Source organism: Symphalangus syndactylus, chromosome 18 (assembly GCF_028878055.3).
Source record: "Symphalangus syndactylus isolate Jambi chromosome 18, NHGRI_mSymSyn1-v2.1_pri, whole genome shotgun sequence".
NCBI classification, from domain to species: domain Eukaryota; kingdom Metazoa; phylum Chordata; class Mammalia; order Primates; family Hylobatidae; genus Symphalangus; species Symphalangus syndactylus.
The window spans coordinates 61,579,954-61,594,500 of record NC_072440.2 but is presented as its reverse complement, the minus strand read 5'-3'; the positions used below and the strand labels follow the sequence as shown (position 1 = coordinate 61,594,500).

The following is a 14,547-nucleotide window of genomic DNA, read 5'->3' as shown; positions in this document are numbered from 1 at the left end:
GTGATTTTCGCTCATTGTGCCAGTCATTTCATATCCTCTCAGTAAATGCAAACGATGCTGTTTGCATTTTAGGCAAGCAGGCACACGGGATTTTCTGCAGCCATTACAATTTTCTGTAAATAGATTATTTTTAAAGTTGATTTGTTAATTTCCATCAAATTAGAAAAAAAAAATCATGTCAGGTGATAAGTTTGGAGCTTTGATTTTGAAAAGCACAAGGACTCCATCAATATGGTCATGTAGCCTTTGACCTCATTGGGACTGGGCACACGAAGGGCCCCATGGAAAAGGCGATTTTTCCATGACCACCCTGAGTCTGATGGTAAAGAGGGAGCCATCAGCAATGCAGGGATATGTGCAATGTCTTCCGACCTTCCCTGAGGTCCAAGCAGGGCTGTGGGGCTGAGTTCCAGGTGAGGCAGAATTGGAGAGGGCAGTGCAGGCTTTCCCTCTTCTCGTTGAGAGCTATGCGCCTCATTCAGGCAGTGAACTTCAGTTGCTCAGCAGGACAACGACTGAGTCAGGAATCAGAGTTAAAACACTTCTTCTACTCCACCCTTACTGCACCCCAGGCGTTTCGAGGTCTTTAACCTCTGATCTTCTCTCCAAGATCCTTTTAAGTCATTTGCAAGGGCTCTAGCTACCTGAAGCCCTATCATTGTCTGGGCTCTTTCCTTTGTCACAGTTCCCCTCCTGTCAAAAGTGTCCCACTCAGTACCCAGGCATTGATTGGGAATAGCACTCAAATAACCCCCGTGGAGACAGGACTGAGCCTAGATACTCAGGGCCGTCTGTACTTCCTAAAGAGGAACTTGTTACAGCAAATCCGTTCTTAGTGGGCAAAATATGCAGGCACTTCTCTCTTTCCTGTTTGTTAACCCTCCTCAGCTAGTTGTAAAATGTGTCAGATTTCCATCCCCTGTCACCAGCTCTGGACTCCAGAATCTGTGAGAAAAGAGAGTACGAGCTAGCCTCACAAACCAAGTGCATTTCAAAGACCAGTCATAGATTTATAAATGAGAGTGCACCCAAATGTGGTTTTGCCTTTTGCATGCACCATACTTCTAAAAAATAGGTTGAAATAACTCTTAGAAACTCTCAAAACACAATTTTAATTTACCAACTTCATTAGACATGTTAGGAGGATCAGTGAAACACTCTTTGTGAGTCATTTTAGATTCATTGAAAAAAAGATGCTATTGTAATTGCAACTATTCCTCTGCTTTTGATTTTTAATTTGATTATTAGCCTCAGGAATATGTTAAAGATCCTTATTTTTTAAAAGGTCTATTGGTTGGGTGTGGTGGCTCGCCCCTGTAATCCCAGCACTTTGGGAGGCTGAGGCAGCAGGATCGCTTCAGGCTAGGACTTCGACACCAGCCTGTACAACATAGCAACACCCACTATCTTCAAAAATAAAAATTAAAAACTAACAGCTCAGTGTGGTGGTGTGTGCCTGTAGTCCTAGCCACTTGGGGGGCTGAGGTGGGAGGATCACTTGAGCCTAGGAATTGAGGGTTGTAGCAACCTAGGATTGCACCACTGCACTCCAGCCTGGGACACAGAGTGAGACCCTGTCTCCAAAAGAAAAAAAAAAAAAATTGTAAAGCTCATTAAATGAAGCCCCTAGGGAACTGTGATATTTGGATGTCTTTAAGGCATTCCAGTATGATGCTAATATTACCTGTAACTCCCTTCCTCCCTTCCTCCCTCTCTCCCTGAATCCTGTATCTGTGTAAGGAATCATGCCAGGGGCAAAATGAGATCGAACCATCACCAGAATGTTCTTTACTTTTAAGAAGTATTCAATCTAGAATGCATTTCCTTTGAAAATAGTTTAAAAAACAAATAGCTGGCTGGGAGGGTAGCTCACGCCTGTAATCCCAGCACTTTGGGAGGCCGAGGCGGGCGGATAGAGACCATCCTGGCTAACATGGTGAAACTCCGTCTCTACTAAAAATACAAAAAAAAAAAAAAAAAAAAAATTAGCCGGGCGTGGTGGCGGGCGCCTGTAGTCCCAGCTACTGGGGAGGCTGAGGCAGGAGAATGGCATGAACCCAGGAGGCAGAGTTTGCAGTGAGCTGAGATCGCGCCACTGCACTACAGTCTGGGGACATAGCAAGACTCCATTTAAAAACAAAAACAAAAACAGAAACAAAAAACCGGCCGGGCGCGGTGGCTCACGCTTGTAATCCCAGCACTTTGGGAGGCCGAGGCAGGCGGATCACAAGGGCAGGAGATCGAGACCACGGTGAAACCCCGTCTCTACTAAAAATACAAAAAATTAGTCGACGTGGTGGCGGGCGCCTGTAGTCCCAGCTACTCGGGAGGCTGAGGCAGGAGAATGGCGTGAACCCGGGAGGCGGAGCTTGCAGTGAGCCGAGATGGCGCCACTGCACTCCAGCCTGGGCGACAGAGCGAGACTCTGTCTCAAAGAAACAAAAACAAAAACAAAAAACCCACCTTACAGATATATTGCTCATTAATAAAAAACATAATCAAAATGTCTTTGTTAAATAGATACAGGATGTATCTTTTTCCTCATGGATAAAGAAAACACTCATCAAGCAGTTGAGTGAATTGTGGGAGCATGTCAGTGTGGTGAACCTATTGTCTCTTAGGATTCTAGTCTGAGGGTTTCTCTTCTATACTACCTGTGTCTTTGAGAGGCAGCACTGAATCCTGATTAAGATGATACACTAGATTCTATTGGTCTGGGTTCAAATTCCACTCTCCCACTCTGTCACTGTGTGACCTTGGCCAAGCATCTGAACATTTTGATGCCTTGGTCTCTTCAGCTATAAAATGGGGATCATAATAGTACCTGGCTGTAGAGTCTGTAGGAGGAATACATGAGCAGGCCTGGCACGTGGCTACTCTTAGAATTATGTGTAAACATTAATTTTTTGTCTTAGAGCTGTGCTTTAAAAGCCATGGCTGTCCAATGTGGTAGCCAGTAGCCACATACAGCTATTGAACACTTCAAATGTGACGAGTCTAAATTAAAATGTGCTTTTAAGTGCAGAATACACATCAGATTTCAAAGATTTAATATAGTAACAAGAATGTAAAATATCTCATTAATTTATATTGATTTCATGTTGAAAGAATTTTTAATATATTGGGTTACATAAAGTATATTATTAAAATTACATTATATATGTCGTTCATATCATCTCCGTATTGGACTCTGCTGATTCAGATAAAAGTGTTACCATAGCTTAGGACAATTAAACAAGGAACATGAAATCTTTCATTTGAATCATGAAATAAAGCCATGAATACTGGTGAATGCTCTGTGAAAAAGGGTTTCAGAAAACTTACTTTTTTGATAAGCAACCCAAGTAATGCCATTCTAGTCTGTCTTATGGTGTTGTTTTGTAAATCCAGTTAATTTGATATTTAACTTTCTAGTAATTATTTTATTCTCTTTTAGTGACAAGTTCACTAGATTTTGTCAGTGGAAAAACGTTGAATTAAATATCCATGTGAGTATCATCTTTTTCTTTTTTCGTTTTTTAAATAAAAACTTCCTCTGGCTTAACCTCATGAGAAAATACTTGATTCTGGAACGTACTCCCAGAGGGTCCACTGCCCAAACAGATGTCTGTCTTACAGCTTTAAGTACTAAGCATTCACCCTCCCATGTTTCCTTATAAACAATAGAAGCTTTAATTCTTTTTCATATTCATATGAGAATGTGCTTGTTTATGTAAGAAAGGATATTTTAAGAGGTAATTGACTCTTTAACAAAAATAGTAGTAAAAATACAAAACTTTTACTTAATATAACTCCTTCATGTCCTTGCCTTCTGCCATTCTGGTAGAGTTCCTTTTCTTTTTCTTACTATTAGATGTAATAATACAAATTGAGTATCATAATGAAAATGATGACATCTTTTATCAGACCAAGGCTTCATCTTCTTTTTTATCATTTTGAGAGTGTTAAAAGCAATCTTCCAAAACAGGCCACGTTCTAACACGTCATCTCCTTAGTGTTTCATCTACTCTAAGTTTTCAATTTCAGTAATTCTTGTTGCATCATCCTTATTGCAATTTGAAAATGCACACATTTCTTCGCACAGTCTTTCTTACCTTCTGTTTTACAGTCTCCCTTCTCATAGGCTTGCAGTTGGGCAAAACAATCAACTGGAATTTTTTTTTTTTTTTTTTTAGATTTTTACTTGAATGGTATTGTTGGAAAAGGAGTTTTTTTTTTTTTTTGAAACGAGTCTCCCTCTGTCGCCCAGGCTGGAGTGCAGTGGCGCGATCTCCACTCACTGCAACCTCTGCCTCCTGGGTCACACCATTCTCCTGCCTCAGCCTCTTAAGTAGCTGGGACTACAGGCACCCGCCACCACGCCCGGCTAATTTTTTGTATTTTTTAGTAGAGACGGGGTTTCACCGTGTTCGCCAGGATGGTCTTGATCTCCTGACCTCATGATCTGCCCGCCTCGGCCTCCCAAAGTGCTGGGATTACAGGCATTGAGCCACCGCGTCCGGCAGGAGTTTTGTTTTTTTAAAAATACTTGATCTTCACTAAAAGGCCAAGAAATGATCTTTTTTTTTTTTTTTTTTTTTTAATTTCTAACCTCCTTTTCCCATCATATTTCCTGGAAGGATTTAGAAGCAAGAGGCAATAACATATACTCTAAAAACCCCTTATATCTGCTCTGGGTCTTTCATACGCTTCAGCCTCGGGAGACCCTGTGTCCTTGTGGACTCTGAGAATCAAACGTGAAGTCTGTGGCCCAAACGCAGGTTTCTATATGATGTTTTAAGGTTGTTTAGGGGAACCCTTAAAGAATCCCACCCTTAATTTGCCGGGATATGTAAAGTAGTAGGTACTTGCTATTGTCTTATGGCCTCTTACGTGAAATGTCAGATTCACTATCTGTCTTTGTGCCATTTAACATTATTAAATCTAATGATGAAGTGGGGCATTACTGAGATATTATTGACTGAAGGAAAGTGCTTATGAATACAGCCTCTGTATATCCTTTACTCACATTTAGCCTTGTTTCACGCTCACATGGTCAGCATGAGTCCTCTCTATTCACTGATGTTATCAATAACAAATTCACGTGGCCTGCATCTGTTGGGTTTCCTGATCATATGGCCTCGTATCGTGAACACATAGATGCCCCTGACATGGACTCTCATTTTTCAACTCTTGACAGTTCTCAGAAGCATTGGATTGTTCCCAAACATTAGGCTTCGGAGTAGCTAAGGCTGCTTTTCACTTTGATTAGACATTTCACATTCACTTGTCTTCAAGGTATACATATTGTAATCTGGGATTTGTGAGAGTGGAGAAACAGTTCGGCTTGGTTCCACTCCATCATCTTCCCTTGTGCCTCCATTTGGTGCCTCGTTTATCCTGGAGGTGGAGCTGAGGGAGGCTGTCGAAAGTCTTGCCACCCCTGGGGCATCTCATCCTTCAGCTTAAAGACTCAGTCATGAAAAGGATAGATCCCTAAGTCAGATTGCTATTTTAATTACTGTCTATGTTTTGCCTGAAAAAATCTTTAAAACACCATAGCTTTGTGTAATCTTACGTTTTCATTTTGTGTTTGGATTTCCCAGTTGACCATGAATGAGTTCAGTGTGCATAGGATTATTGGACGAGGAGGATTCGGGGAAGTTTATGGTTGCAGGAAAGCAGACACTGGAAAAATGTAAGCTTTCAATGCTCTTATGTTTTACTGGCACTATTAAGATTTTAATATTTGCATGAAAAGAAAATTCCTATAGAGAAATGTGGAAGCCTGTGACATTTCTTTTGAAGTACTTTACCTCCAAAAGAAATAAGCTGTAGGCCGGGCGTGGTGGCTCATGCCTATAATCCCAGCACTTTTGGAGGCGGAGGCGGGTGGATCACAAGGTCAGGAGATCGAGACCATCCTGGCTAACACGGTGAAACCCCGTTTCTACCAAAAATACAAAAAATTAGCCCGGCGCGGTGGCGGGCGCCTGTAGTCCCAGCTACTCAGGAGGCTGAGGCAGGAGAATGGCGTGAACCCAGGAGGCAGAGCTTGCAGTGAGCGGAGTTCGCCACTGCACTCTAGCCTGGGCAACAGAGCAAAACTGTGTCTCGGAAAAAAAAAAAAAAAAAAGCTGTATTTTGTTAAGCATGGGGAATGAGAGCAATAAGCTGGAACCTCCACCTCTTAGGGCCAAATGGGAAGTTCAACAATAACCTTGTATCCTGTGCCCAAGATGGTGCGGGCTGTGGGTGGGAGCCACGGAGCCAGAGGTGAACTAGAAGGGATCCTTGACAACTGTGGCATGTTACGTTCAGCCTGCCCATCAGATCACATGACAAAGAATTGTTTGCTTTGCAAAAGAGAGACATTCTCTTTTAAATAAAGACTCACCGACGATGAAGCATAAGCAGTTGTGGCATTTCAGATGCTGATTCCCTAGATCAGTAGCTGGGGTGCTGGAGAGGAGGAAGCCCTGTGGACAATGATCACCGATTGTGGGCTCCATCACTCACCTTGGTTAACGTTTTTCCTGGGAGGTCAGCATTCGGAAACTAACTGCATCTGAGCTGAGTAGAAGGGTCTTCTGGAAAGTGAATGGTGGAATTCTTAAGTATGGGGGAAAATTTTTTTTTTTTTAACGGAAGTGGTTTAAGACATATTTCTGAAAGCAAAAGAGAGTGGAAAAATATGATTTGATAGACCCAGAACTACAAGTTTGGTTAATGCCAGGCATGTTAGAGCAGTGGGCTTGGTGGAGTAGTGTAGTGTGTGAGGCTTGGTTATAAAGTATGTGAGTCCATGGGAGAAGGGGTGTTTGTGGCCCCCTAATTCAGTGCCTGCCTCCGGTCATCCTCTGCTCAGGCACTTCCTGGGATTGGGAGCTGATGGCTTTGCCAGGAAGTCCTTTACGTTCTCAGACAGGTCCAATGGATGAAATGTTTTTTTGGGGACTGAAATTTACCTTTGTTAATTTGTACCCATTGGTTGTCTTTCTACTTTGGGGGCCTGGGCAGGGCGAGCCTGATGCCTGGCACTCACGATTTTGAAGTCTAGGTTGGTGCCCAAGCAATGTAGCCTAGGGATCTGGAGTAAGGGTCCTGGTATCACACCTGCTACGTCAGGTTCACCCTCCACACTTTCTGCCTTGGACAAAGTTTGGGACCTCTCAATGCCTCCATCTCCTGGTCTATAAACTAGGAGTAATAGTTGTTGTGAGAATTAAATGAGATTAGACATTGTCAGGCTTTCAGAAGGCTGCTTATTGTGTGTTAAGTACAAGGAAATAAGAGTATACTGAAACACAGTCCTCTGCAACCCTGGTCACTTTCACTGAAACACAGTCCTCTGCAACCCTGGTCACTTTTTCATGGAAAAGTTCTTTCTTATTCTGTACTTGCACAGTAGACTTTTTGATCCTAAATTATATACTCTACTTATTGCTTGGCACCGTTCATTAATTTCTGCTAGTTTTGCTTCATCATTGTATTTAGAATATCTAGTCAGACACTTGATGTTATGGAAGTAAATAGTATTGGCTGGGCGCGGTGGCTCACACTTGTAATCCCAGCACGTTGGGAGGCCGAGGTGGGCGGATCACGAGGTCAGGAGATCGAGACCATCCTGGCTAACAGTGAAACCCTGTCTCTACTAAAAATACAAAATATTAGCTGGGAGTGGTGGTGGGTGCCTATAGTCTCAGCCACTCGGGAGGCTGAGGCAGGAGAATTGCTTGAACCTGGGAGGTGGAAGTTGCAGTGAGCCAAGATTGCACCATTGCACTTCAGCCTGGGTAACAGAGCAAGACTCAGTCTCAAAAAAAAAAAAAAAAAGTAAATAATATCAACTTACCTCTTTGTACACATTTACTATTTCACATAACTCTCAAAAATAGCCAGTGGGTAGTAAATATTCTTCTATTCCATAGATCAAGTGTAGATACTTCTCAGGAGCCATATAGCTAGAAAGGGGTCAAGTCTTAAGGTCCATGAACCCTCGCTCATGTCTGTTCCTGTCACCAGGCTGCCAGTTGCATGCACACTGGCTCTGCGAGCCCATCAGTGAACCACCAGGTGCACCCCTAGGAGCCTGTTTAGATAGCTCTTTGATAACTTCTAAACAGAGGCCCAAGGATGCACTTGCTTCCCAGAGGCCCGAGGCCTGTGTGCTATCGCCTTTGGTCTGCAATCTAAAGGTTTTATTAAAAACCACCAGGTGCAGTGGCTCATGCCTGTAATCTCATCTACTCAGGAGGCTGAAATAGGAGGATAGCTTGAGGACAGGAGTTCGAGACCAGCTTAGACAACATAATGAGACTCTCATCTCTAGAAATAATATTTTTTAAATTAGATGGGCATGGTGACAGGTGCCTGTAGTCCCAACTATGCTGCAGCTACTCTGTAGGCTGAGGTGGGAGGATTGCTTGAGCCCAGGAGTTTGAGGCTGTAATGAGGTACAATCATCCCACTGGACCCCAGCCTGGGCAACAGAACGAGACCCCATCTCTTAAAAAAAAAAAAAAAGGAAAAAAAACGAAAAGAAATCACCTCCACCATGGAAGAGAGTGGTGATAGAGGTAGTGTAAAACATTTTGAAAATTCTTTTAAATAAAAGTAAGATATTTAAAGAACATATCACTTCATATGTTTCTAATATTTGATCCCACATGTAAGCAAATTAATGCCTTGTCAATTGATTTGTTATAAGAACTCCTAGAAAAGTGGATAAAAACACCAAATTTGAACATTTATCTTGTTTTTATATAACTTAAACATGGTAAGTTATGATCAACAAGAAAAAGGTAGATTTTCTGTGTCCTACTACACTGAGACAGTGTCCATGCTGCAGATCCCGGCTGAAGGAAGTAGTCCATCATCTGGGAATTTAGAGTTATACACAAGAACTTTCAGCCTGTGAAACGTGTGAAAACACTTGCAAGAATTCCCTTTTAGCCTTCTGTTGTCCTACCAAAAAAGCTTCCTGTTTTCTGTAGAATATGCCATATAACTTGTCTGCGTTTTCTTAATATGAGTTTGTTCCAGGTTTTCGAAAATCTTAAGTTGCCAATTGGTTCTTCTCAATTGACTTGCCTCAATGATAGTAGAGAAATCTTATTGATTCTTTGTATTATTTAAAACGTCATAACTTAAATATCAAAATTAAAAATAATCAATAAAATAGCATTTTAGGACATGCTCTTTTGAATTCATGCCTTCCCTTTCCATTTTGTTGATCATCACTGTTTTAGATTCTTAACCTCTATAAACTCTTATAAAAATTGACCACTGCTGGTCAGGCACAGTGGCTCATGCCTGTAATCCCAGCACTTTGGGAGGCTGAGGCGGGTGGATCATGAGGTCGGAAGATTGAGACCATCCTGGCTAACACGGTGAAACCCCGTCTCTACTAAAAATACAAAAAAATTAGCCGGGCGTGGTGGTGGGCACCTGTAGTCCCAGCTACTCGGGAGGCTGAGGCAGGAGAATGGTGTGAACCCAGAAGGCGAAGCTTGAAGTGAGCTGGATCGTGTCACTGCACTCCAGCCTGGGCAACAGAGCGAGACTCTGTCTCAAAAAAAAAAAAGAAAAAATATTGACCATTGCTGAATTCACAATTCCTAGCTGCTAAATATATACATATGCCCTTATTAGTCATAATAAAATTATTTGTGTCCATCTACTTTATCATTTATTTAACTGGGACTTCTATCCATTTAATGATACAAATATCTTAAGTATTGTTTGGTTTTGTTTTCACAATACATGCAAAATAAAAATACTTCTTGCATGGCCCTTGGGTACTACTCTGCTTCTTTTAAACGTGGCCTAAATGCTCAGAAACTTGCCCCAGTGTGACATATATTGTTTAAATTAGTCTACATATATTTACGGCGCAGATTTTTCAATAAATTTGTGTTTCTAGGTATGCAATGAAATGCTTAGATAAGAAGAGGATCAAAATGAAACAAGGAGAAACATTAGCCTTAAATGAAAGAATCATGTTGTCTCTTGTCAGCACAGGAGTAAGTATTCAATTTCCAGCATTTCTTTTAAAAATGTTTTGTTTGTTTCATAGCAGGATGATTTATTATTTTTCCTTCTAGCTGATTGCAAGGCCAACGAGTTCTTGGGTGGGTTAGAATCTGATAGTATCTCTTTATTTGATTTTGCAAGTTAGAAGAACACCAGCCACCTCCCTTATGCACACCCACGGCTTCTCCCTTTAGTGCCTATTTATTTGTCCTTGACTTCCTTCTTTGCAGAATATGGTAGTGGAGATGGCAGAAAATAATGATAGCCAGAAAACTCACTGGAATATAGTCAAGACTTGACTAAACGACTGGCAAGAAGGACTAACCTAGAGGGGAAAAGTAAGAGAAAAGTAGCTTCTGTTCTTCAGAAGCGAATCGAGAGAAGCGACTTGGATTAGTCACATCTGAATTGTCCTTTTGAGATTGTCCCTAGTCAGTGTTTCACTGGAAGGTGATCTTACCTGCCTCTCACTACCTGCTACTCTGTTTATCAGCCTTTCCGTTTCTAGCACTGTGTTTCCACTTGTTGGACACTTTCTTTGTATATTAAGCTATCATTTTTAGCTCAACATGTGTGACCCCACTTTTACCCTACATCTTCTTTACTTACTAAATAGCTGCCCATTCCCATTTCTTTTTCTGTTAATGGTATTACCCAAGATCAAAACCTCAGCTTTTATGTATTTGTACAGATGCCAGTGTATGTGAAGACACATCCAAAAAACCCGTCCTCCCAGTACCCTGTTCCAGCGTGTGTGCACTGGTATGGCTGTGACCTGGTGTTCAGAGTGGGTTAGGGAGTCAGGACAGAGAGGGAGAGGCATGGGGTGAGCGTGGAGGGGCCAGACACTAACTAACTGTGTACCCCACGTGTGAATGAAACCGTAGATACTCCAGCCAGGAAGATTTATATTCAGTGAGAAATGTGAGAGACTTCTAGATCCCACGGCTGGATTTTAAATAAAGTCTTCACCAAAAGGATCTGAAAAAACCAAATTTTAGTGACTAATGAAAGAATCCCTTTCAACTGCTGAGCAAGTAACCTGAGACCCAGAGAGGTTAATTTCCTTCCTCAAATCTCTAGACTTTTTGGCCAGTGCTCCTTTTATCATCACTTTATAGGCTGTATGTTTTTTCGTTTGTCACCTGTATTTATTGTATTATGGTTTATATTATTCTATCATTAAAGTGTTTCTAGACAAGGTATTTGCTATTGAAGCAAAAGAATAGCATAATGTAGCTAAGTTACAACAAATGGAAACCCCATAGCCATAAATAATTTCTAATTATGTGCCTTGACCTCCCACTGTATGGGCATTAAGCATTTCAAATAAGAGTTGCTTTGTGTGTATGACCAAGTTTTTGACTGATGAGAGTGGAAACCAAGCATCCTGCATACTCTGCTGGAATCAGGTGAATGGCATTGGCTTTTAATTTCTATTGGAAATGTCTGTATCCTAAATTTCAAACGTGGATGTGAGTACTGGATGAAGATTTTAAGTGGTTATTAAAATATTAATTTTCACTGAGTTATCTCAAAGCCTTGGATATTTATTCTCAAGAAAGCCTATAGAAAATAAATGTTTTAATATTGGAAAAACATAAGTATAGTTTTCATGTAGTATTTTTATATTGATTTGACTCAGGTGAGAGGAGATGTGGTTAAGTGGTTGTGTAGTTTCTCACTGGTGTAACCCTAAGGAGTAAATTAAAAAATTAGGGCTATTTTGGGCTATCACTTTGAACTAATTTAGAAGAATTATTTGTATTTTATTTAGATATCAAAACTGTATGGTATTTTTAAAATTTATAAATGCATAATTTAACCAAAATAATTATAGTAAAGTTATTTGGAATTGTTTTTGCTAATCAAGGGATACTTCCTATAGTTTTTAGTAAAACTTAGTTGAAAATACCCTCACTAGGTGAAGCTTTTGATCAGCCTGTATCGGCATGCAAGAGCTATGGAAGACAGGCACAAGGTGCTCGGAAGGCCTTTTGCAGGGTGGAGATGGGGTCAACAAATGCCCTTCTGAAGTTGGGGGTTACCTGGGAAGGAGCCAGTGCACGTCTGAGCCCAGGCACCTGAGGTTGGGGGAATCAGATGAGGGGCCAGGGTCTGCGGTGGTGGGGGTAGTTGTGCAAGACAAAGCTGGAGAGAGACATGAAGGCCAGGTAGACCATGAAGGGCATTGCAGGCCGATCTTGAGGAGCCTAAATGATCTGACTGCAGTTAGAAACCAAGTGTTTTAACTAGAGAGAGGCCATAATCAGCCTTGCAGTTCACAGAGATTGCTCCGACTGCAGTGTGGAGGATTTTCTTAAACAACGACTTCATGGTCCTATTTTATCACAGTTTTTTTATGGCGAGTTCCTGCAAAATGTAAGCTGTTTTGTTCACTTTTAGTAGGAAATCAAAGAAGACAGTTCCTTGCTCAAGAGTTTTACTTAATGGTCTACTTCTAAAAATCCACTTTTATTCCGACTTGTAATCAAGGCAGGGCCTCTTATCCATAATTATCCTTGGAACTATATCCCACCGTTCATTAAATTGCCACTTATTTTTTCATATTGGTCAGTATTTGGTTGTGTCCTGGACTCCACATGAAACCCATTATAGTGTCTGTTCAGCACCCCGAGAGGTGAGGGTTGCAGTAACTGATTTCTGTAGAGATAACCACATCTGATTCCTTCACCTGCGTGTTTATTTTACATTGAGTCAAAGATAAATATAGTTGGACATTAGTTAAAGCATTTATTTGGTAATTAAAAGAGCATTTATTTGGTAATGACTAGACAGTAAGAGAAATAGTGGAGCTCCATTCTGACTTGTGCAGAGGTGACCGGATGTTTTAAAGGGACAGTGGCCCATGGAGTGCAATGGAGGCTGGAGCAGAGTCAAGGAAGTGAAGAATTTTACAATGCAGGAAGGGGCGTGGTCCATATGGGACCCATCTGGGTTTGCTAACTGGGACTTATCCAAGTTAGACTCCTACCCTCCCATGGAGGCTGGAAGACAGGGGCTCTATCTTTGAGTGTTGGCTGGAACAAATAAAAATTCTTTGGGAAGCCTTGATTTCTCTGAGGCAGGCATTTTAAGGGGGCTGAGCCTCCTAGGGATGTGGTCTTGAGCTGTTAGCTTTAACAGTGCAAATTCTGTTTACATATTCTGTTGAAATTTGAACATTTTCTTTGGAATTTAATAATTTTTTGTGTTCGTTAAGAAAGAGGATATAGACAATCTAGGCCATTTTAAAAACTGAATCAGTTTAGTGACAAGTATACACTTTATATAAAGAATCTAAGTGGATTTCATAGATAAAATAGATCTAAATAGAGCTAATAGATCTAGCATAGCACTGATGAATTTTCATAAGGGAATACACGCATCTCTGACACCCAGATCAAGAGATGGAGAGTTATCAGTATTCTAGAAATCTCTTTGTGTCTCTCCCAGTCACTAACCCTGTGCCCAACTTAACTACTATCCAGATTTCTAACAGCATAATTTAGCTTTGCAAATTGTGTTTGAACTTTATAAATGTGCTCTTCTGTGTTTGGCTTCTCTCACTCCATGTTGCTTATGAGATTCATCCGTGGTGTTGCCCACGGCAGTAACTCCCTCCTGTAGCTGTGTAGCAGAGGTCAGAAAGCCAGGTGTGGCTCAGGCCAAGTCTAGCTTGTTGGCCTTATTTTGTAGAGCCCGTGACCCAAGAATGGTTTTTTACATTTTTAAAGGATTGTAAAGAAAATAAGCAAAGAATAATAGATGACAGAGATTGTATGTGGCCTGCAAGGCCGAAAATATTTACTTTTTAGCCCCTTTGCAGAAAACATTTGCTGATCCATGCTCTGTATAGTATTCTAGCGTATAAATATACCATTCTATCCATTCTACTGTTGGTAGACATTGGGGTTATTTCCTGGCTTGTGCTATTTTGAATGATGCTGTTCTTGTGCAGGTATCTTGGTGCACATGGGTACAGATTGCTATTAGATGTCTACCTGGGAGTGAAAGCACTAAGTCAGAAAGTTTGCAAATAGCAAGGTATCAGCCTTGCTAGATACCACTAAATGGGTTGCTAAAGTGGCTGCACCATTCATTGTACACTTCCAGTGGCCATATATGAAAGTTCCATTCACTGATATCTTCCCAGCACTCAGTATCGTCAGTGTTTTTCTTTTTAGCTGTTCTCGTGGGTTTAGTGATAGCATATTGTAGTTGTAATTTGCATTACCTTGGAGACATCAAGGTTGAGCATCTGTTCATTAGTTTGGGGGCTATGTGGTATCCTCATGTGAAGTGCCTATTTTTTTGTGTGCCATTTTTCTGGGGGTTGGTTGACTTTTTAAGTTGATTTTTTAAAGTTCTTTGTATATTCTAGATATGAGTCCTTTGTGTATTTATGGGTTGCATATATCTTCTCCCATCCCGTGGCTTGTCTTTTTACTCTCTTAATGGTATCCTCTGATGAATAGAAGTTCTTAATTTTATTTTAGTCTAATTAACATTTTTATTGTTACTGCCTTTTGT

The 14,547-nt window shown here is 41.0% G+C and overlaps 1 protein-coding gene across 6 annotated transcripts in view; it reads left to right on the top strand.

Moving 5' to 3' along the window:
- GRK3 (G protein-coupled receptor kinase 3) overlaps nucleotides 1–14,547 on the top strand; it is a 170,485-nt gene that overhangs the window by 110,915 nt on the left and 45,023 nt on the right. For all 6 annotated transcript variants that reach the window (XR_010117117.1, XM_063623418.1, XM_055254259.2 and 3 more), the window contains 3 exons: nucleotides 3,437–3,488; nucleotides 5,586–5,677; nucleotides 9,905–10,004. Coding sequence is in view for 5 of the 6 variants with exons in the window: in XM_063623418.1 (XP_063479488.1) it covers nucleotides 3,437–3,488; nucleotides 5,586–5,677; nucleotides 9,905–10,004 (244 nt within the window). In the remaining variant the exon portion in view is untranslated. The remainder of the gene's footprint in view (nucleotides 1–3,436; nucleotides 3,489–5,585; nucleotides 5,678–9,904; nucleotides 10,005–14,547) is intronic.